The 25,404-nt window shown below is 38.1% G+C and overlaps 1 protein-coding gene across 1 annotated transcript in view; it reads left to right on the top strand.

Annotated features, from left to right (window-relative positions):
• The first annotated feature begins 5,632 nt into the window (after positions 1–5,632).
• The window catches only part of LOC139716919 (choline/ethanolamine transporter flvcr2a-like), a 67,985-nt gene continuing 48,213 nt past the window's right edge, over positions 5,633–25,404 (top strand). The window contains exons 1-3 of the mRNA XM_071628440.1: positions 5,633–6,508; positions 10,548–10,680; positions 21,664–21,801. Of these exons, the coding sequence (XP_071484541.1) occupies positions 5,828–6,508; positions 10,548–10,680; positions 21,664–21,801 (952 nt within the window). The 5' untranslated portion in view covers positions 5,633–5,827. The remainder of the gene's footprint in view (positions 6,509–10,547; positions 10,681–21,663; positions 21,802–25,404) is intronic.

Below are 25,404 nucleotides of genomic sequence, written 5' to 3'. Positions count from 1 at the left end.
TTACCCTGTCCACAATATTCATTACGGACGGATGGAAGGACGGACGGACGGACGGACGGACAACCCGAAAACATAATGCCTCCGGCACCATTTCGTGGCGGAGGCATTAAAAAAAAAAATCCGAACTTTTGCATCAATTGTCCGATTTTCCTCAAACTTTCACTGATGTGTTCTACTGATGTTGCTGCTTTCACTCAATCCACATTTCTCTTTGGGTTTTGGGTTTTTTTAAGGACTCTGTTTTGGAGAATATGAAACTTGTAAAAGAAAGTAGAAATTAGATTTCATCCCTTTGTGATGCAATAATCGAGGTTACAGTTGATTATTTCAAAGGTTAGTTATTCCGTATTTTCGTAATTCCGAAATGAAATCAGGTTCGTTAGTCGGAAAATGAAGAAAGATTCGTTATTTCGATGGTTCGTTAATCCGAACATGAAATACGGTTCCGTATAAAATCTGCAGTCTCGTTAGTACACTCTCTTTCCTTCTTTTTTTTTTCGGAATAACGAACCTTTTATTTTTCGGATTAACGAACCTTTGGTATAACGAACCTATTTCTTTTGCAGACTAACAGTCGGAATGACGAACCTTCGAAATAATGACCTTTTTTTTTTCTTTTTTTTTTACATTTTCGGATTAACGAACCTTCAGCACAACGAACCTTACCTGTTTTATAAACAACTGTCGGAACAACGAACCTTCAAAATAACGCTACGAAATATTCCAATTTACGAACTTTATTTAATTTTTGGATCAAAGAACACTTATCGGTATACGGAATTAGTGTGTTTGGTCTTAACGAACCTTCCGGATAATGAACCTCATTTGATTTTCGGATTAACGAACCTTGGGAATAACGGACATCATCTATAATCGAAGTTGGGTTGGATCATCGTTTTATAAAGAGTTAATGCTGTATAAATAGTTTGGTCAAGAAAATATCTTGCCCTCCATAAAACAGGAAGGCGACATTCTTAATTTTACATTATTGAAATGAGGTTCTGAGTCTACCACTAGGGTAGCCCAGATGTATACTTTGGATTACCAAATGCAAATCATAATGCATGTATACACGTGTTGTCCGCAAATAATGCTACCTGACTATTTTTAACTACACTGTTCAGGCCGCTATACGTAAAAACAAAAAACTCCAAAATGTTGCCTTGATGGACACCCAACGGACCATTTCAGTTTCCCATGTCGTGTTTCCGTCAATAATCGTTGATTATTTTCTCTGACTAAAACAACTATCAAATCAGTGCGTAACATTTTCACTAAATCATAAAAGTCGATATATGTATTTTTTTGTATCGTTCGATATATCAATGGTACCATATCAAATGCATTCGGGAGATCAATATTAACCTCAATAACAACGTGACCAGTTTCTACCGGGTTCATTCCACAAGTCATAATAATACGGCCCCCGTGCTCGACATTATAGAGGTTCATGAGTCATAAAGCCCACGAGTCATGCAGCCCATGAGCTCCACACGAGGCAAACATGGCTCATGAGTCCGACACTGGCCAATAAAACAGGGCCCACGAGTCCGACACTAGCCAAAAAAAGGCCAACGAGAACGACTCATGCAGCCCCCATCAGACTCGTGGGCCTTGTTTGCCTGGTGTCGGACTCATGGGCGAGCCTTTGGCCGTATGACTCTGGGGATGACCCGTGAGCTGTATAATTCATGGGATTTATGACCCGTGGGCTGTCGGGTGTCGAACTCCTGACCTGAATCCTACCACCTCTGAATAAAGGCGCTATTTTAACACTTTTAGTTCCATTAGGACAACACCGTTAAATTTTGCACATGCTTAGTTCATGTCACATACATTAATTCATAAAATAACAACTTTTTGATCAGACACCATTTTGGGTATGTCAATTAGGGTCAAAGGTTATAAATGTTTCATTCCGTATCTCAGTGAATACATGTCCTATCTCTTCCATGTGTTTTACAATGATATAGCTGATTCTGGGTGCATGCACTGGTCGGGGAGGAAGGTCTCGAGCCTCGGTGATTAAGTTTGCCTTTTCCTCCCCTGGCAACCAGCAGCATGCACCTGGAACCACCACAATTTTTATATCATGTATTTACGATTTTCTGTTTGTATTTTATATCAGCTTGTATTGTACATTGTATATTGAATTGCCGAATAAATAATAATAATAATAATAATAACACCTTCGCACAGGTGATTACCGGTAATCAAAATAATGAGTGCGCGAGAATCTATGGTGGCGTATGTCCTTAAGCTGGTATTGTTATATTGTCTGTAATTCCTGCATTACAAATGGAAAACTGCATTTGCTTTTGGTACAAATTATTATTGTAAAGGGTCATTTTGTGAAATTAATATCTTAATGACTGTACAGTTGAAATGTTAGAGCTCAGTGCATTGCCATGGCAACGCTTTTATTGCCTGTGCAGTCATTCCCATGTGGGTGATATTCGTTACTTGTATTCCCGAAGGTTCGGAACTTGAAACACACAAATATCGCAATAGCCATGTTCGTTCATTTAAAAATGAAATATAGGGTTCGTTATCCCGAACATTTGTGGGGCCATTCCGAAGGTTTGTTCGTCCGAAAAGAAAATAAAGGTTTGTTATTTCGAAGGTTCGTTTATTGGCAAATGGAAAAAAAAAGTTATTTATTCCGAAGGCTCGTTAATATGAAAATGAAGTAAGATTCGTTAATCCAAATATGAAAAAAAAAACAACAACAACAAGTGTGTATTAACGAACGTTATTCCATTTTCGGATTAACGACACCCTTTGTCATTCTCGGCTAAACGAATCTTCGGAAAACGCACCCTATTTCACTTCCACACGAACGAACCCTCGGAATAATGAGCCTTATTTCATTTTCGTCATTATGAACCTTGGCAATAACCACCTATAACCCCCAATTTAAGTAGTTGTTTGTAGTGCCTATACATTTTTGTTGTGAGTTTAGAGCTCGATGTCAGTTCTTTAAAAATTTTCCACATGCAAATTTTCTGTTATTCAGTGACTTCTGATTTGTATACGTTTTGAACTTAGCCCTTTTCGCTTTTCAAAATAAGAATGAAAATTTAACCTGTCTTCCAATGGCGGTTTATTTTGCTCAGCTCCTTCCCTTTTTGGTTTTGATTATTTCCCCTTTTTTCCTGGGCATGATGTTTATCCAGTAACCCCTTTTTTCCTGGGCATGATGTTTATCCAGTAAGGATGTAATGTCATCACGACCAGACTTCGTTTCCTTTTCTGTTGAACATAATTTTCAATATCATGTTATTCCGTTTGTCTGTTTTTTTTTTTTTTTTTTAATGTTACGGCCGGAAAGAGATATAACAATGGTTACCACACGATCAGGGTTTTCTCTGTGCCAAGAGACGAATAACCATGTCATGATCACTTTATAGACTGACAGGTATAACCACACGATAGCAGTGTGAATCATTTCAGCTAGTCATTCATCATTCATTATAGGTCACTGTAGGCAAACGCATGCTCATGCGCTTTACAGCGCTATAAAGCATCACAGCAGTGTTCAAAATGTCGAAACCTCAATCATTATGAGGGACATTCATATTCGCACACTATTAACAGATCGCAAACAATTGTAAGAAGTTAAAGTGCATAATATACAGTATGATACACACTGATATGTTCGCATCATCTAGAATGTGACTTTCAACAATAATGATTACAAGAAAGTCATCAAACTGAAGCCAGTGAGGTTGATGAATTTGTCTGGCACATTGCAGAAATCATATTTCATTGGCATTACGTTTACGATACCTCTGACTTTACAACAGTGGATGCTAATAGTATAAAGTCAGTCGAGTATGTACACTGCTATGTCAACACTCGTGTGCCATGAGCATCTACAACGAATTGCGTATTTTCCTTTGTTACGGTAAACAGCTATACACTTCGATACACTTCACTTCTAAATACAATGTGTACACTAATCCTCGTTACACTAAGTGCACTATAATAATACAATACACTACTCCTTTACAGCCCTGTTCCTCACTTTACTCTAGTCACTATGTTATCAATTATCATCTCGCTTTATACACATTTGTGTATGTTTGATTGTTATGCTTCAATTGAGTGTTTCGGGGAATAAAAAAATAAGCAATAAATTCGGGCAATAAACAAGGGCAGTCCTGACTTCTTTAAGCAAACATAAGTGCACAGTGTGATGTCTCGACTTTTAGCCATGTGTTGACCAGTGTCCCATAATAAAACCGTGTTTACAATCATAAAACCCTGCCTAATGTTTAGAAACTACAATCCCTTCTACTCCCTTCCTGTGAACAAGCCCCCTGCCCAGTGTGACCATCGTGATTTAATGGAATAATGTGCTTGAGGCGGCCTAAAATTATGCTAAACTGCCATGAAATTATGTCACATCATATCAGCCTATTGTGGTAACCAATCAGCTGACAAGAAAAAAACAACAACAACAAACAACAACAACAACGGTCTTCACATTTTTTTTTGCTACGAATTATGGTGCCCACTAGGATGACAAGCAAAAAAAAAAACACCACCACCAAAAAAAAAAAAAAAAAAAAAAAAAAAAAAAACGGACCTCTGTTTTTTATTTTAAAAAATTGTGGTGCCCAATCGGTTGACAAGCTAAAAACAAAACAAAAACACAACAAACAAGCAAACAAATCTATCGACAAATCAGCTGAAAACTAACAAACAAACATAAAAAAGTACTACAGTACCCAAACGAATCCAGAGACTCCAACTCTCCCGTTTTCGACGGGAGATCTCCCGCCGAAAACCCATTTTTGCAAAATCTCCCGTTCTCCCGCTTGAGATTTAATTCCTCCCGCCCTGGCTCTTTGTCTCCCGTTGGAAAGGATTTCTTACTTATTTCTATCATATGTTGAAAAAATAAGCCTTAGATAGCACCAGAGAGCATCTAGAACCCTGGGAATTTCGCGCTTCGCACACATCAAGTTGGAGTCTCCCGTTTGCTAAGGGTTTCAGCCGGGAGAATCTCCAGATCAGAAGGTGCTTGGGGTTGGAGTCTCTGCGAATCAATGGAGATATCCTTTCCGTAACATGAAATTATGATAAAAACAAAAAAAAAAGAATATGCCTAGCATAATGCTAGATGCTGAAGCATCTAAAATTATACCAAAAGCATAGTTATGCCAACTCTGGCAACCAAGCCCATGCCCTATAATCTCGGCATAACAGTGCTTTCTCTATAATAGCCCATTACATAACATAACGGTATCAGTGGCGCAACAACTGTTGCCTGTAATGTCCAAACCGAGAGAGGGCGCAAACATGACACTGGCAGAGCGGGTTGACTGGGAACGGCACTGACAGAGGGGGTACTGGGCCAAGCACTGCACTTCGTAGACTGACCCAGGGCCAGCTGTGTACGTTCTCGCGGAGTGTCAGGGCAACATTACACTGACGGTATACCGTTTACAGTATACTGTAGAAGCTAGTGAGGTAATTCTTTGCTGGTACGTCATTCGGGAGACACCAAGTACAGAGTAGTAGCTAGGTACGGCGAGACATCATCACCGGTCACTGTGATGTCATGTAATGCAATGAGCGCCCGTGTGCTTATCATTACACACCGCTGTGCGTCATATCTCGCGAAGTAGTCTGCTAATAGTGCTATGTTTCTCTTCCCTTGTCGAGGCAATAAGATTTGAATCCGCATGGAATTTCATGAAAGTTATTGGTACTGACGCAGACTCAACATCTCGCCACTGATCCAGCATCTTCGATATCGAAGCCAGTAACAAATTCGGTTCCTGTTCGGTTGTTGGTGTGAGAGCGCGGTCAATAAAACATGGGAGAAGGTACGGCCACAGACGGACAGCTGAACGGGGGCGTTCATCACGAAGAGAGTGGTGACAAATACCACAGCTCTTGCGATCTGGGCAACGCAGACGATGATGTTGCTTACAACTCATCGCGAACGTATGCTGCTTTAAAAACTGAAATAGATGCAGACGAGATGGAAGAGACGACAGAAATGGATGTCAAAGATCTACCCAAGAAGACTCGCAATGTCAGCACTTCGTCGAATTACACTCGCATTTACAAGCGGCGGTGGGTGATGTTGGGCATCTTCTGCTTGTTATCATTGAGCAATGCTTTCCAATGGATCCAGTATGCCGTAATCGGCAATGTCCTCGTTGAATACTACGATGTGGGATACCTCGCCATCGACTGGACGTCCATGATTTACATGCTTGTGTACATTCCTCTCATCTTCCCCGCGACCTGGCTTCTTGAAAGGGCAGGATTGAAGGTGATAGGGATTTTAGCTGCGAGTCTCAACTGCGCTGGTTCGTGGTTCCGATATGCTGGATCTGTTCCACATATGTTTGGCATGGCGTTTGCAGGACAAACAATTTGTTCTGTTGGTCAGATTTTCATTCTTGGCATGCCAGCTCATGTAGCTGCAACGTGGTTTGGAGCGAATGAAGTCTCCACAGCTTGTGCCATCGGTGTCTTTGGAAACCAGGTACAACTCGTTGAGTCATACATTATGAATATAAAAAGAAACACTGTGTCTGAATTATTTTGCCTTGCTATTTAAAAGCATTTTGATCAATTCAAAATCAGATGTAGTGTAAATACTGTTATTAGTGATAAAAAGAAAGCAGAGGTCATAAAAGGGCATGAGTCGGAGTTTCAATCCCTCAAGCCTCATATTTGTGTATTTTGCAGATGCTGCCTTTGATAAGTGCCCAAACTGAATAGAAAGGGGTTGGGGTAACTATACACAGCCCAGTCGCTGTACGTAGAAGTATGTCGCGACACAGCGTACTTACAGCGTCTGGTCAGGCTAGGGTTGGGGAAACAAACTTTTCTAGAGTTTGTGCGGGGCTCCCTCTTTAATGACCTGTGCAGATTGCTCCTCTTGAAACCCAATGTGTTGGTTTTTACACTAAGTCATGCCCAGTTAATATTGTATCAGTTGATAAGTTCCATAGCAACTGGTAAATTCATGCTTCAATACCAACCAACAGACCAAACAGTAATAGAAAATGGCAGTGTATCTCGGTCTCATAGCATGATATGGGCAGATGTTAACTGAAAGATCAATAGTCGTCGGGGATATGTTCCGCGGAGACTGCATGATCTGGCTTCATGGATCCCCTCCTATAGTTTAAGTTAAAAAACACAAAATGTCGTAAAAAACTTCTCCGGACAGATGGATTTTTCTGTCAAGGGCAAATTTATGCATCGCTGTTACAAACCTACAGAATCCTATTGAGAGTTGGTAAATGCATTTAAATCACAATAGCAATGCCTACAATGAGCTACCAATGCTGAGTTACAGGGATAACACAATTCTTGTACTGTGACAACAAAGATATTACTCAATTTTTCATCTCTGAATGTAAATTGCAATTTTAAAAACAGAAAGTGTTTTTTTTTTTTTTTTTTTTTTTTTTTTTTTTGGTGTGCAGCATGCTGCTTAAAGGGATGGTATAGTAGTGGTGGAGATAAGAATTTGGCTTTTAATTTTGTTGTGAGATACCAAGAAACCACTTAGAAAATAGTACAAACCATATCATTCTTGGAGGAGTTTATTTGATGAAAATCGGTTTTTGAATGGCTGAGACATCCAAAAACAAAGTAAAACGAAGTGATCATAAAAGAAGGTGGGTCCCACCTTTTATTAGGATCGCCCTGTCTTGGTTATCTCGGCCATTTCAAAACCAATTTTCGTCAAATGAATGTTGAATTCCTCTAGTAATTGCATGTTTTTTCATATTTCATAAAAAAATTTCTCATCATCTCACAAAAGAATACCAGAAACCTCAAGTTAGGTCTCAACCAAAACTATACGATCCCTTTAAATGGAGCATTAATTTAGTATGGTTATACTCAACCCAGAAATTAGCCAAGTCAGAAGCATTTTATATGTTGCTACGTACTTGTAAGCTTTGTCAGATAAAGATGTTCTTCCCCATCCTCCCATAAAAAACAAACAGACAAAGAAGCAGTTTACAGAATGTGGGCTAGTTCGTGACCATTCTATAGAATAGAATAGAAAATGCAGATTGATATGGTCACTAGCACCAAGTTAATATTACGAGACTGTGCTTGGCACATGGTACATTGCGTTAAGCTGATGTTGCATTGACACAGTTTCTATCTTCATCTAATTTTAAAATAGTTTAATACACTCTTGTTTGACCTAGATCTCAAACTATACAAATTCAAGTCTCCTTAGACTGTAATGATCGTACATGTTTGTGTCTGCCTGTATTCATGATCTTTAAAAGGTTTTCAGTGTACAAGTATGTACATTAATATGTACATGTGTTTAGATTCCAACAAATCCTACTAGCTCAGGGCCAAGATTTTAAGTGCATAGAATTTGTATCCATCCTACATTGTACATGATCCATTCACTATCCAGTCCATTGTGTTGTTCTCAAAGTTTCCAAACATGATGATGGACTTGGCTAACTACTGTAGTGTAAACATCTCAGAATAAAGTACCAGTATGCTCTATCTAGTCTGTCAATGATGTCTAGAAATCTCTTGTATCTATCGGGGAAATACCAAGATCATGTCCCCCCCCCCCCCCCCCCCTCTTGAACAGAGGGTTTATGAAGTCACCTATTCAAAGTACTCATCTATATATTTAATTCATTAGTTATTCATTGTTAGTAATTGAGACTAGAGTTTTAGAAAGATCCATGTCTGTAAATCACTGATTACTATTAAGCATCAAACTTTGGCCTTCCAACATCTCTTAGAGAGGGTATGACTCTATAAATTAGCACATTGATTACCGGTACCGGTAATTTGTGTGGATAATTTTTGTGCCATTTTTCTTTTTCCTCTTGATTGAAAGGGAAATATATAGATTACTAATCTCTCTACTAATAGCCTTATATCAACACTAACTATGTTTGTTGTTTTGTTATCATTAGGCTTTATGGGATCACTGGTGTTTCCTAACATTGTACTAAATGGCAGATTACATGTACTTTTGGACTGTGCAAACTACTTTGTTGACATCCAGTGATAAGTGATCAAATAATTCTAACATCAGAGATCAGAGTATATGTGTAGCTGTAGGGCCTTGACAAACGCTTAGGGTGTTTACTATAAAGCTCCGCACTTATATCATTCTTAATTAAGCAAAGGTTAGTGTTTTACTGGGACATTTGTCTCTTTGTATGCAAAATGATGACATTACGTAATGCCACATCATTTGAAATGAAAGAATGAATCCAAAACGTTTTCACATCATCCATGGTTGTGAAGAAGCTTGAATAGCATTGTGGTTTACATGGTATGTATGAATGCACATTGACAGAACATACAAAATGTACATTATGTACATAGCTTATGTGTAACATGCAGAGCCTCAATGAGCTCTGTTCCTTTACAAATCTATGCCCCTTTGTTCTCTGAAATTAAATGGTTTGGCATTTGTCTGCTACAGTGTATTAAAAGGATGATGTGCCTAATTTAAGAACTGTTTATGCGCCAGTGAGCAAACACATGGTCCATGAAAATGTATTGTACTACTAGACAGTGTCAACTAAAGTATTGATCAACATCCATTTGAATTAAGCGTGTGATGTGTCACACAAATTGTCTCTTGTCTGGTTCAGTTTGATGAAACCTTTACTACAATGTATTCTCCATGTGCAGTTTTACTCATAAAATTAAAAAAAGGGTTTGGAATTGCACATTTAATCAATGATTAGCCCTCACTTACAAACGTACATGTACATACATTGTACATATGTACATTGTATGTGACGGAGACAGCTGAATCAACTTGTTAGATTATTCATATTTGAAGTGAGAACTGACAGTACTTCAATACACATTGTACCAATCTCTCTTGACCAAATGAGATGCATGATTGTTTGTTATACATACATGTGTGTCTGTATACCAGTAGGTATCAAAGATGATGCAACAAATGAATGTATAGACATCTCTATACATGTGTGTCTGTATACCAGTAGGTATCAATGATAATGCAACAAATGAATTATCTCATAAGTGTATCATCTGGAGCTACTCTTTCTCATCTGTAATATAACAATTACACACCAACTTTTGTTTCCTTTAATATTAGAGGCACATTTCATTCTCTGCTACTACCCGATTCTTTCCTGCAGGTGATCACAGTAGCTCCGGCTACATATTGTATCATGAGTTTCATTTTGCCAAGGTTCAAATGTCTTTATCACATTTACATTATATCAATCTCCTGAATTTATACAATAAGTCCCAAATAAAGAGATACAAGAGAATAAACATGTGTAACAGACCTGGAATATCAATGCAAAGTGTCTGTCTGCACTCTAGCAAATGATGGCAGAGTCATGTTTGGTATTGTTAATGTAAATATACATGAATTTCTTTTTAACATTCCAAAGAAGATAGTGCTCATCACAATCCTGAAGTGTGTGTGTTTGTGTGTGTTTGTTTTCATTATGTGAATTGAATGTTTGTTGACTCCCCTAAATATTGTCCCAACATTTTGTTCTCCATCTCTCTCTCTCTCCTCTCTGTAGCTTGGAGTCGCCCTGGGGTTTGTGCTTCCACCCATCCTGGTGCCCAAAGATGGTGACAACAAGAAAGATATGCACAACATGTTCCTGGGTACAGCTATTATAACATCCGTCATTCTCATCCTTATTCTTGCAGGTAATAAACTGGTTCTTCTTTTGTAAGTTTAAAGATTCCACATTGTTCAAGTTGGCTTTGATACATTGAGTACTACTCCAAACAAAATGGTAGAGACTTCATAAAGACCAGACATAAGAAGATTTAGAGATGCTTGATGTTTTATGTATCTGAAATTGTAAAAAAGAAACAATGACATTACTTTTTTACAGTGTATCAAATCAAATATGCACACATACATGTATGTGTTGAATGAGTACACAATATGACATTACAGGTCTTATCTTGGCATATACTGTAGGCCCTACACAAATCTGTACTGACTTCTCTGTTTGATAAAAAGACATTTAATACAAATCAGCTTTTAAGGAAACCAGTATCTTATGTGGCACATTTTCATTGTTTTGCAATAACTTAGCAATAAAAAAGTGAATTAAAAAGAGATGAGGGGATAGGATTGTTGTTGCTTATTTATGTACCAGGGCAGCATTTTTTAAATATTTTTGTACAAAATTCAGATGGGAGAACATGAATTGTTGACATCATCACCTCAGCTGATGGTTATCAACATCACTATTTGGCAAAAATGTACAGCTGTATGAAACCTCAAAAATTATTATTTTTTTTTTTGAAGTCCAATTCTTCTGAAACCTTGACCATTCTGTCAAATTTTACTCCATATTGATGAAGCCAACTTGGAACGTGGTGTAGAATTGCACAACATAATCTTTTTGTAGCTTTTGTCCTCCATGATGTGTTTTTCCTGATCTCCATGGAATAGCTCCCGTTCACATTGGAGACAACACCATGGAAAATACCTACGTACATACAGTATGTACTCCTGCAAACAGGTATCTCAGTGCATCAGTGAAATGCTCAGCCATTCACTGGCAAATCCTGTAAAGTAGGACAACATTGAATTTGTGATGAAAGATGAGGAGAGAGAAAAAAAGGAGAAACCTCAGCCAGTTACCCCAGATGCTCTTGAATTCAGAAACAACATTGTGACGTGGAGTATGAAAGATTGAAAGGGGGATTGCGGAAATGGAAAACATCCTTAAAATGTAAGATACAGATAGATTTTTGCTTGTGGGGGTGTGATCTCGAGGATGATAAAGCCATTGATATTTTGCACTCTCTTTCTTATTGGCTTCGTTGACGTCAACCTACAGAAAGCATTATTGTTGGCTTTTTGAATGTCATCCCATTGTGCTCAAGAAGACATAGCCTTGGCCATGAAGGACTCCATGAAAAAAACAGAAATTACAATTTATTGCCAGGATAAGGCAGCAACTAGGCTTCTTGAAAGCTCATTGGCTGTTGCTACGGGAGCATACAGCGAACAAAGGCTTCCATTGTACGAGAAAGTGTTTATGCTGCACGGCCACGGGCATCTATTCACGTGAAATCCAGCCCTGACTCTGATCGTTCTGTTTATCCGGTGGTAAAATCCATATGCCAGAGGCGTTTTCAATCTGTCTTGGCGGTCATGGGTCAATCCTCATTTCTTTCTCAGGGACTGTAGTTTCCTTTTTTCTGCAGAGGAGCCCGAGTGGAAATTTTTCATGATCGTTGGTCATGATGTATCAGAGTGGGATAATATGAGTTTGTATGCTGGGTGGTCTCAGAAACAGATGCAATGTGTAGCATAATACAACTTCTTGAAGCCGTAACTGGGTGTAAAATATTCCTTGAATTATAAAGACAATTGCAGCAAGATGAGAAATTGTGTGATATTGTGTTGGGATATATACAGTATCTGTACATATACACAAACACTAGACTGCCTTCACTTTTTTAAGTAGGTTTAAACAATAGCCTCTTTGCTATCCCTTTTATTGCCCAGTGGAGATTTTTAAATGACATACATTGTCTATATAGAATGCATTCAGCAGTTTTGTAACATTACTGTATGTGACACACTTTCTTGTTAATGCTTACAATATTTTCAGTTGCCAAGAGAGAATACTATTGTAGCATCGAGAAGTGAATTGTCATACGACACTGTGAACGATTCTTATTTAATTTGTATAATTGTTTTCACTTCTTCTGGTATAGATGCCTACCAAGTTGCATATTAGTGAAAAGTCATTAAGATGAAATATAAAGAGTATAATAGTGATATTTCATTTAAAGTGATGTTACTCCACTCGCTGAAGTTAAAATATAACACTTTTTTTTTTAAACAACGGAACTTTGTGTGTTGTATGCAATGCACCCCCAATATGGAATATCAGTGACAGACAGGCTCACTGTCAGTAGATTGATGCAAACACCACATTCCCCCCCCCCCCCCCCCATTCATACACAGGTTAAAATCAAGATGACCTGTAACCTTCATTCTTTTCATAAATGAACTATTAAGGTTACATTTACATTGTAGTTTAAACAGATACTACACATGACACTACAGATCATGATCAGGCTTCCTCCCTTAAAGGGAAGTTTCCCCTCACAAAAATGTGAATTCGGTGAATGCAGAAAGATTCGTGAACCTCTTAATATGAGTTTAAAGGGGAAGTTGGTACCAGTTAAAGTTGGTCTGAAAGGAATGAGTAAAACTTTACTAGCACAATAGTGAAAATTTGATCCAAATTAAATAAGAAGTTGGGAAATTTTGCAAATTTTCTTATAAAAGAAAATATAAAGAGAATTCCACAAAAATTCATTATTCATGAAAATTACGAATTCCATCAACTTGATACTGACATACATTGTATGTTAAGGGTCGTAATTATTCCCTGTGCGTTCTGAAAGCAGTTAGTGAAGTGCTCTTTCATAATGTTAGAAAAGTGAAAGCATGTTGAATTTCTTTATATTTTCTTTATATTGTTGTCCACACATGATGTCATAAACTCGTCCAGTGATTCCAACACTAAAACTTTAAAAATTCATAAGTTTTGCATCCATTGTCTGATTTTCCTCAAACTTTCACTGATGTGTTCTGCTAATGTTGCTGCTTTCACTCAATCCACATTTCTCTTTGGGTTTTGGATTCCTTTAACACTCAACACTGAGGTATAATCGATAACTCCTGACCATGTTTAATAAAAGATTTCTCATGATTTCGTCATTAAGTGGTTCACATTGATAAAAACCACAATTCTTTCATCAAGGATAAGCACCATGTAATGAGATTATAGTAAAAGGAGAAATTTCACCTTCTTTCAGCAGAAGCTATCATTGGTGGTTAGGTTCTATGTGAACATGCATGCTCCAATTCTCAATGCAGTACATACCAGTTTTCCTCTAAAACAACTTATTGTGAGTTTTGAGAAATGCCTGTGTGGGACATTTGTGTCGATTGTGCCACTTGATAGTTCAAGTAGAATTTCTTGCTGGAGCTTTCACCGCGAAGTGTTCTGTTTATCCAGTTAAAAGTATCCAGGCCCATACTGCTGGTACAATGTATATGGACAGAGAATGTGATGTGCTTTTGCACGATACTATATTGAATGTTTACATAGGAAGCAAATTACATCCTTGTGTCAAAGAAAACAAAGCAAGGCACCAAGGCATTTTCACATCAGGTTGTCTGTCTAGCCTTCTTGTCCTCATCAAGGTTTCACGTTGAGTATCAGAAAGATGCCCTTTTTTTTCACGTGAAAGAGTAGTCCCAATGCACAGAAACCGTGGCTAAAGTGAATACAATTAAACTCATTATTTTGGCTACTATAAAGATCCTCTCCTGTGTAAGTGATCCTTGCTAGATCATTACAATACAAAATTCAAAGGATACAAGCTCTCCTTTTGGTTTCCTTAAAAAAAAAGTCCAGAGATGAAGTGGGTCATTGAGAAATTTGTGGTAATTCAGTTCACACACACTGTACAAGGGAAATTATTGCTAGGGTCGCCTCCCCCCCCCCCCCCCCCACTAAAAAAAGATAAACAAACAAACAAACTAACAAACTTGTATAATGCTGATGAATATGAAGAAATATTGAATAAAAAGTGATATGTGCTGTACTTGGTCTAATTTCTAAAACATCAAAATATGGATGGGACTACAGTACAGTATGTTCATAAATTGATATTTTTCGATCGTACATGCGTGGCTGGAGAACAAGGAACATGTGACTATGTTCAGATAAAGTAATCCTGTACTATTGTAGCAGTCAACTAGGAGAATGTTGAAAATTGAAAAGCCCTTTGCTGGCGACCTTCCGTTGAGAAATGAAAGTACACATTGTATGTTTCCAATTTGTTTTTGTTTAATCTATCCATCAAGGCTGTTGCCTTGAATAAAAGTGTTGAGTTTCGATAGTATTGCTGTGATGTAGTATATTTTCCCACTTCCTCACTAAAGCCCTTTTAGTCCAGCGGATATAGAGCACATATAGGGTGAATCATGCACATTATGGTAAAAGCACCATACTTGGTACACATGTACATGATGCCAATACAAGTCATTTCTGATATGGAAGCCACTCTGATTCTGCCTGTGGCGGCCGTGGCGGCCATTTTTCAAAATGGCCGCCATGTGATATGGCAATGCTGTGTATTTTGGAAACTACAAGTCCGATTGTCGTGAATCTTGTACCAAAGTATAGGTTTTGAGGGTCAAGGATTCCAATAAAATAATTTTTGAGAGGATAAAACCATGGCAACCTACTTATTAGCGGCCATTTTGAAAAAAGCATGGCTGCCGCTTTACATTCTATTCATATATCTTTAAAACCAATGGATGCATCTTTATGATTCTGGTACAAAAATATGTTTTTGAGGTTCAATTATTTAAATGGATACATCTTTTCGTGTATACAACCATCACATCCTATACGTTTTGGCTGCCATTTTAAAACATGACCACCGCAATATATACTATACTGTACGTCTTTGAAACTAATTGGGGTCATTGATTTTAAACAAGCATTTGCTGATGAACAGAACTAACACATCTAGTTTTCAGGTCCATTTTGATAAATATGATTGCCGCACTACATAGAGTATGCACACACACACACACACGCACACACACACATTATATACAGTGTGGCCTAGAATTAATGGAAGCGCGAGAAATAATTTGACCTTTGCATTACTTTATGCAAAAAATGAATGACATAAAGTTATAGAGAATTTATCTAGAAGAAGAATGACACCAAAATCATCCGATTTGGTTGCGTATCTTTTATTCTACAGATGTTTTTGCAAAGACGGGTCGAGCGTAAATTTCTTAGCTCAATTCAACAAATTTCAGCATCGAACAAAAGCCACTGCCTTGGGAGACTAACAAATAATTGAGCCGCACATCACAATGTGGAATGCTTGAATAGGATTATTGTCGAAAATTCACCTTCAGTTGTTGGGTAGTCTTCGTTGCTGAGCTCTGATAAAATAAAGTAGGAAATTAATGATCAACAAAAACATGTATAGAAAGAAAAGTACTCAACCAAATTGGACAATTTCGTTTTGGTTTTGAAAAAAATATTCGTTTCTGTTTTCTGAGGGGCCACTATATATATATATGTAATTTTATATATATATATATATATACATATATACACCCTCACTTGCCATATGTATTGTCCCACTGACAACAGTCGTTCACCTATTATTGGTAAATGAACTCCTTTGTTGTTGCGGCGTTTAGTTCTTTATTGTTCTTTGATTGTTTTTTGACCATACCTTATCACATTCACTACAAATATAGGTACTCACATAACTACATTTGTAACCTGATTATAAATTCCGTTATGTTGAATAAGTGATGGAGTAAATGGTGAGAATGGAATAGAAGACTTTACCCAGAATTTTGGATGCATAGACAGGAGAGTACAATAAGTGTACTGTCATAGTTTTTCAGCCACAAAAACATGATTATTGCAGTCTTATAAGACCTATTGATTTCTTTCTCAGTTCTTGACCATTGATTTCATAGTATGACCTTGTATTGTACATTATAAGGAATCATGATAAAAATCGAATGACTCTGACAATCGCCATTGTTCCTGACATCCGAGTTGATGATGATGAACGTTAATGCTAATTATGTAGATGCAGGTGCGCTAGAGAACATCTTCAGTAGGTGCCGGTTAAAAGATCGATATACTGAATATTTTATTCTGCAGTTTTATCTTCCAATTTATGAAACCCAAAATTTGTACCTTTGAAGTTTTTAAATTCATAAATTAGTAATTTTTCTTCTAGTTTATTTTGCGCTACGTTATAAAATGCGTTGAAATCCCACTGCCATTTACCTGTAGAAGTTGATTTTGAATTATGAAACCTTAATCCTTATTCCATATGAGATGGCAAATGCATCAGTATAATTTCTTTGGGGTGGGTAGGGTGAAATTCAGTTCAAGAGGCTAAAATCATATAAAGATTTTGACCTATGTAATGTATTCAGAGTAGACTACTTTTGACCTTGATTTTTCTTTACAAATATTGTACATCAAAAGGCTACAAAATGCCACGAAAATCACATAGAAAAAAATGTACACATTTCTTTACCCTGTGATTTACGATTCCGTTATCTTTCTAAGTAATTGGTTATTGGGTTTACTAGGATAACATGGCTTCAAAACAAAGCTCATTTCAACGAGAAACCAGCTCCCAGGAAAGAAACAGATTGGACCAAGTACATCATATTCATATGTCAAGATGATGACACAAAAAATCTATCATGTCCAGCTCTGTCTAAAAGAAATGATGTTGGTATAGGATACAAAACTTTGGCAGAAGATCGGATTTGTTTTCATGAGGCCGATTCTTTACCCCTTTACGCTGCAAATTTACAATTAGATGTAGACCTATAAAGATGTATCGTATAATACCTATTATATTTACTTAATCGTTTGATGTATAAGATTCAGCGTAGTTGTAAGTATCAGAACAACCTGGTCAATCATGGATTTTACAGACATACATAATTGTAGTGTGTTTACATTTGATGTATGAAAGTGACCCAATAAGTTTTAGAAGTTTTCTCACACTTAGTGTCATATTTCCAAAGAAAACGGGTGTACTATATATTGGTTGGAAAACTATGATTTTTCATTCCAGTGGTCCAGGGACCAGAGAAAGCGAGTCTATATTTCTACATAGAATTTTGACCTTTGACTTCTTTGACCTTTGACCTTCATCTTTTTACCTATATTGTACATTTTGCTACTAAATCCTATAAAGGAAGTTGAGCGTATTTTCCAAAATGCTTCCAAAGTTAACTATGCCCAGATGTTCCACATTAGAACACTAAAAATGATGTGAACAAGTAATTGTTGAACTCTAAACAAACGTTTACACCAGAATCGATCCACAATGGGCATCCCGCTTTCATAACACTCGTACGCTATATAACTGGAGGGAGGCTATATTTATCAAATGGCCGCCAAAACAAAGGATGTGATGAACCTATTCACTTTGCTAAAACATCATTAAATTGAAAATTTTCACCCCAAAACTATACTTTTATACTTGAATCGGGATTATATATCTTTTGAGTTCGAAGATATACAATATTCATTTTCTGTTGTATGGCAGCCATATTCATTAAAATGGCCGCCAAAAACGTAGGATGAAGCGATTCATATTTACTTACAGTTGAATTAATGGGAATCCTTGACCCCAAAAACATATAACTTGGTACCAGAGTCATGACACTTTGTCCATACGTTTTAAGGATATGTTTTTATCTACATGGTGGCCATATCTTTTTAAAATGGCCGCCAATAAGTAGGTTGCCATGATTTTATCCTCTCAAAAATTATTTTATTGGAATCCTTGACCCTCAAAACTATACTTTGGTACAAGAATCACGACAATCGGACTTATAGTTTCCAAAATACACAGCATTTCTGTATCACATGGCGGCATTTTGAAAAATGGCCGCCACGGCCGCCAAAGGGAGAATCAGAGTGGCTTCCGGCGGGGACATATATTACGCTTTTACCGCGTAATTTTTACTTTTCCTTGTTTTTTACACTTGTGTTTCTTAACCCCGTACTTTCTCTGACCCAGGACTTTTTTTTTTTTCAGCTTTTTACACTCACCAATTAGTCCCATACTAAGCTCTTGTCCGGGACTAAGGAGAAAATTGACCTTTTTATACTCGTATTTCTTAGTCCGGTACTTTCCAAACCACATGAATATTCATGATTATTATCCATACAGAGGATTTTTAGAGCCCAAATACAAGTGTTATTTTGTCGACGCACCTCATAACCTCCAACCCATTTAAAAAGTTTGTTGAACTCGACCAATATTTTTTTGCCGAGGCGACCAATATTTAAAATATTGAACAGCAAGAGGGGGATTCCCCAAAGTTTTTATAAACTGCACCGTGATTGGTTGAGATACATGTATACAAGATGACCTGAAATATGAAGTAAAAAACGTCTGTGATTGGTCGATCACGAATTAACTGGAATATCGTTTCTTCTAAAATTCTGTGTTTATACAAACAAATTTCATATATCAATTAGTTGAAATTGTTTTTCATACAATTTTTCAAAATATCACTTTCATAACAGGAATTGTACATTTAGGTTTGATGAAAACAAGTTGCATTTTTTTTTTGTGCATGCAGGCGCAAGGCGACGATTGATCTGCAGCTCTGCATGCTCAGCACTACTGCTAGATAGCCCGCGCGCGATATACAAATACATGTAGCCGGCCGCCGCTTGCATTTGCATGCGCGACAGTAGGACTACAGTACTACAGTGTATAGTTGTGGTAGTAGCCTAATTCGATCTTTCACGATCTACGGTAGATGTGACGTGAATTGTTTCTCAGATCTCGGGTACAAATACATCTAATTCTGGTCTAAGGCTGCGTTCATGCGAAACTAGAATTGCGTTTCTAAACACGTTTAGTCGCTAAACGTGTTTAGTTGCGTTGCGTTCATGTGATTTTTCCATATAAACGCGTTTCAAAACGCCGATCTGAAACGCTGAAAAAAGGGTGTTTTGAATCATGATTCTGCCAGAATCACGATCGCAGAAACCGCATGAACGCAACCGTGATTTCAATCATGATTCTTTGACGTCATTGTGCGCTGTGCGCATGCGTGTCTCATGGGGTATCCCATGCACAGCTTCTAGTTCTGTTCGCGCGCTTGTGTACATCTTACAATATGAATCATGTGTTTTGGTACCATACTTGCACTTGTTTGTTTACATCAAAGCCATACACCAATTCTATGCTAGTATCTAACGCTAACTGTTTAACATAATAATACATGTAATTACTCTCCGATTGAGTTGATAAAAGTAATAGCTGCAGCGCTGTGTCTACCAAGGGAAACAATTGGAGAGACGAAGAATTTGGATTATTCCTCGATCTGTTCCTCGATCTGTGGGCAGAGCCTGAATGCCACAGCTAATCGGAAAGTATTCACCGAAATAAAAACGTAAAGGCCTGTACAGCTGGAATAAGGAGGTCTGGCTCGAGTTGCAGAGACAAGGTCAAACTGCGCAGTGCGCTGCGCAATGGCAAATGATGAGCTGAGCCAGAATCAGCATTGCGAAAGCCCGCATGAACGCTCTTCCGCTGAGACCGTGATTTGAAACGCCGTTTTGAATCATGATTCATGTTTGTGATTCTGGCAACGAAATTCGCATGAACGCGGCCTAAATTAGCTAGATCTCGGTCTAACAGTAACATCGGTCATGACGGCTACCTTGGATACATAGATCACTGTTTTATCAGAGACTGAAGTGGATTAACTTGCACTGAAGAGTGTACACTTGTACATGTACCATACCCCATGTCAGGATCACTACAGGAGACCATACAGCACTTGGAGACAGAAAGGGTAGGTCTAAGTGAAAACGTTCTTTGCTAAAATCCTCTGTAGGATAATAATGATAATATTGAATGTCCTATTTTCGGTTAATACAAGGAAATATTGGACTCGCTAAGCAAAATATTGGACTTGTCTTCGACTCGTTCAATATTTGTGCATAGCTCGTCCAATATTTCCTTGTGTTAATCTCAAGGCCATCCAATATTGTATAATTACGCTGTGTACTGTACACGTACACGCACGCACCGGCAGCACTTGATTACCTCGTTTCTGATTGGCCAGTGAGGGTCGGACTTCGTCTCCGTCGCTTAGCCCAGGATTATTTTTTCGTTCTGTTTACACTCACTTGCTTGGCACCGCAATTGCGGTGCTAACCCTGCTATTTTGCAGGGCCAGATAGTACGGGATTATCGGTGGGGCTAGCCCACTTTGGCAAAAACGAGTGTAAACAGAAAGTGGGCCAAGGATAGTCCCGTACCAACGGTGGGGCTAAGGCCCCCCCCCCCCCCCCCTTAGCCCCACCGTTGGTACGGGACTAAGCAAAAATTTACAAGTGTAAAAAGCCCTTAAGTGTTTGAAATGCAAAGGAAATCATATGATTGTATAATATGTCAAAACAACAAATCATACATGCTCAGCAGCTGGGTGGAAATGTGTTTGAAATCATACAGTGAAAAGAAGGTTGTGATTGTGAGAGTGCCATTGTGTCTATGTCCAATATAATGCCTGTGAGAATATCTTGGTTCATTACAAGTCAAATTGTTTAATTCACATAAATGAACACTAACTTTAATATTCAATAGTAAAGCCACCATATTAACCCGTTGAGGACGAGTCCCGAGTGTACTCGGGCAGGTGTCTATGGGAAATGTGTGTTGTAGCAAAATCAGTCCATCCTTAACGGGTTAAGTGACTGTGTTGTTTTGAATCTATGAGGTAGCTGCATTAAGTGTTTAATTGATACTTCATAAAGTATGCTTGAGTACTGGTAATACTTGAGTGATTGTAATTACTGGTATTACATTAATATTATATATGGATATATTATTTATGATATTGATGTTTTATTGATATTATTAAGTTTATCATCACTTTGGTGCCAAAAGTGAAAGATTTTGTTTGTTATTGGTAATCATATACAGTTACGTGCTTCGTTTGGATTTGATTTCTTTCGCAGAAACACTATTTATGTTTGTTTGGGGTTTTTTTTTAATACATTTTGTATAATGATGATGTCTATGTGTGTTTCCATGTAGTGTACCAGCCTCAACCACCTATGCCCCCCAGCAAGGCCAAGTACGACTCCCAGAAGTCCAGCGAGGGACGCTCCTACAAGGAATCTATCATCGCCCTCTTCAAAAACGTGCCTTTTGTTCTGCTTCTCATCACATACGGTGAGCCTCACTGCTTCATATTTCATCCATGTAGATTTTTCAAACTTCAGATTTCAAAGTCTCCAAATACAGACCCAAACTTGAAGTTCGCATTGCTGTTTCTGGACAATGTTATTGTACAGTATGCAAAAGGAAACTAGAAAAGCACTAATAGAGTGCAGACCTCCGCCAAGCAGTTCATTTCCACTTCATACACACGTGCTGAAAATTTGCCCTATGCTCTATAAAAGATAAGGAAGCCTCGTTTACCTCATCACCTTCCTGCTCTGTGCCTCAAGCCTGTGCTCAGTGCCTGTATGCAAATCTCAAATATGCGCAGAATGGATTCCCTCGTTTGTTGACCCCATCTCCCAAAAGACAAATATTCTTACAAACATTCCTACATAAATGAAGAAAATGCGATATATTAACCTAAAAAGTTCACAGAAGTATTACAATCTCAGAGCTTACCCGATCATAGTTTCTGTGTCATTTTTCATGATCGATTATTGATGATCAACAAATCGAGCCACACCACAGTATCCATCAATCCTCCGTGCTAGAGTAAATGGCATGCAGCTTGTTAAAAGTATGATTGCCAGGGCACGATCGATCATCGCGCAGCGTTTTACCTACCCGCAATGTGAACTTTGGAGGACTCTGCCAGAATACTGTAAAAGTGGTTTCTTTCGCGTACAGAAACTTTTGCGGTTTTCATCGGTGCCGACTTTTTCGCGTGTGTTTAAATTCGCGGTCGGTAATGATAGCGTTGTAACAAGCAACGGGTTCCGAAACATTTTCGCGTGATGTTAAATTCGCGGTTCAACCTCAAAGCGCGAAAATAAAACCACCGCGAAAGAAACCACTTTTACAGTAACAGTTGTGTACTACGATCAAAATTATTCTACCCTTTCTGATCTCAAAATATTCTAAAACGACTCCTCATCCTGGCAAATCATACCAGCCAGGTTAGTTTTTTGGCAGACCCTTTCAAAATATTGCAAACAAATATGGTTTAAGATGGATTTTAATCCCTTCTGAGAATTATATTTTAGTTTAAAGGTGGTAAAAGCTAATGTAGACTCTGGAGAAAGTGAGAAGCATGTCCCACTAAACTTTGTTTAGTGCACTGAACTTTGGAATCATTGTTCTAATTCAGAGATGTGCTGGAACAGCAAATAGTGTATAGCACCAGCAAGTAATTGCCATTTATGAGCCAATGTTTATAGTAAGAACAAAAAAATTACTCCTTATGAATACTGATGACACAGCAGTGGGAAAAACAATGGGTGGTTAGGAAAAGGTTTTAACATCTAATGGGCTGGTTCTGTTGCAAACGACCCATTACCTACGTCCACTTGGACTTCTGATAGCAGTGGAATCTCCAATAATTGGCGATCTCCCCCCCCCCCCCCCCCCCCCCCCCCGTATCCAAGACAGAGGCTTTAAGAGAAGTGAATGCACAATCAAAATGGTGATTTACCCATGGCAAATAAAGCTGCATTTAAAATTATCCTCCCTTTATTTCTAAATATACAATTTTACCAGTGATTACAAGGAGGTTGAATTAGGAAATGTCACACTGTTGTCACATATAAAGTGAAGAAATTGTATACCTTTACCATCTCTCTGGAGAATGAGAATTCACATGGTTGTAGTAATGCACTGCATATGACTGTAATACAACTATTTCCTTGCCTATTTTCTCATTAAAGTGCGACAAATAACAAAAGCCTTCAAAGAGATTTGGTGTAACCTGAGCATCAGCTTCATCTATCTCAAGTTTGATCCACTGAGCCATAAACCAGTATACAAAACAGATATGATTCATTAAGAGCTGGCAGCTTCAAGACCTCTATGAATATTTGATTAGATAATCTGACTGCTGTCAGATGCAAATTTCAATTAAGATTATCATTGTTCTTGCAAGACCATTTCCTTGTTGATTGCATCTTGTTTTTTTAATTGCATTTCTTTTTTTTTTTTGCTGGTTTCTGAATGAATACATGTTGACATGATGTACAGGTGTTTGTATGAATGATCCGTGGTAGGGTCCTGACCTAGTTTTTTTTTTTTCTTTCTTTTGTAACTCATGGGTTGTGATGATCTCACTCCACCGGTTCAAACCAGTACAAACCGATTTGTCTTCACATCTAGTCTCATGAATCTTACATAAAGCCCCTTACTGTCAAAAAACACAATATTTGCAAGTCAAATATAACTATTCAATGAGAGACAATGGCCATGCTGTTGATACGTATAAAGCTAGTGTTGTATTTTTAAAAATGTCTGAAGGAAAAAAAAAAAAAGGTTTTCAAGTTCCTTCCCAAGAAACTGTAGGTGGCAAAATTGTATGCAAGCAATGATTCTAAAGGGCTTTTTACACTTGTGTTTCTTAACCCCGGACTTTCTCTGACCCAGGACTATCGTTAGTCCCGTACCAATTTTTTCAGCTTTTTACACTCGCCAATTAGTCCCGTACTATCTCTTGTCCGGGGCTAAGGAGAAAACTGACCTTTTTACACTCGTATTTCTTAGCCCCGGACTTTCCAAACCACATGAATATTCATAATTACACTGTGTACTGTACACGTACACGCACGCACCGGCAGCACTTGATTACCTCGTTTCTGATTGGTCAGTGAGGGTCGGACTTCGTCTCCGTCGCTTAGCCCAGGATTATTTTTTCGTTCTGTTTACACTCACTTGCTTGGCACCGCAATTGCGGTGCTAACCCCTGCTATTTTGCAGGGCCAGATAGTACCGTACTATCGGTGGGGCTAGCCCACTTTGGCAAAAACGAGTGTAAACAGAAAGTGGGCTAAGGATAGTCCCGTACCAACGGTGGGGCTAAGGCCCCCCCCCCCCCCCCCCCTTAGCCCCACCATTGGTCCGGGGCTAAGCAAAAATTTACAAAGGTGTAAAAAGCCCTTTTGTATTTATCCATACTTTGTAGCTATTTGTGCAGAAGGGTGTACTTGTTTGTAGGTATGTGTTTGTCTCCATTTCATTGTCGTTGTCTCTATTTCTTGTGTATCATTGACATGAGCAAGCATAGTGTCATACCATCTCCAAGGACTACGATGAATTGTATCAGATTTTGTTGTTGTTGTTGGCTTTGGAATAATTATGGCAGCTGATCAGATTGACCTTGATATAGGGCCTAATGTTTAGAAGGAGTCAGTGAGTATACATGATTATCTGTTGTGAAATTGTGACCATGTGTTTTTTCTTTCCCTTTGGTAACTCCTTGGCACTGATATCCTCACTCCGCAGGTTGAAACCCTGTCTAACCCCACTAATCCTGCATTTCTCGATTTCTGCCAAAATACACTGTATTTGCAGATGGAATGTATCTGTTCAAGGAGAGATAATGCCCATGCTCTATGGGTCATTCCACGGGGTTGGGGCAACAACACTTTTTTGTGTTCTTAAGGAATTGCTCGCTTTATCCTGAAAATTTCATAAGGTATTTGATGTTGCAATGTGGTTTTGTGGGAAGGTAATTGTGTTGGTGATTACTTGACGAAGAAATGAAAACATTGAATCACAAGAGTTGGTGCCGGTGTGTCTTTTAGTGATGATGTCCATGCTCTTTTATTGGGTACCAAGTGTGACATCTAA

The sequence above is a fragment of the Diadema antillarum genome, unplaced genomic scaffold (assembly GCF_040938485.1).
Source record: "Diadema antillarum isolate AM-2024a unplaced genomic scaffold, OU_Dant_1.0 scf00000071, whole genome shotgun sequence".
Taxonomy (NCBI): domain Eukaryota; kingdom Metazoa; phylum Echinodermata; class Echinoidea; order Diadematoida; family Diadematidae; genus Diadema; species Diadema antillarum.
The sequence above is the reverse complement of the archived record's forward strand: the minus strand, read 5'-3'. Positions and strand labels throughout refer to the sequence as shown.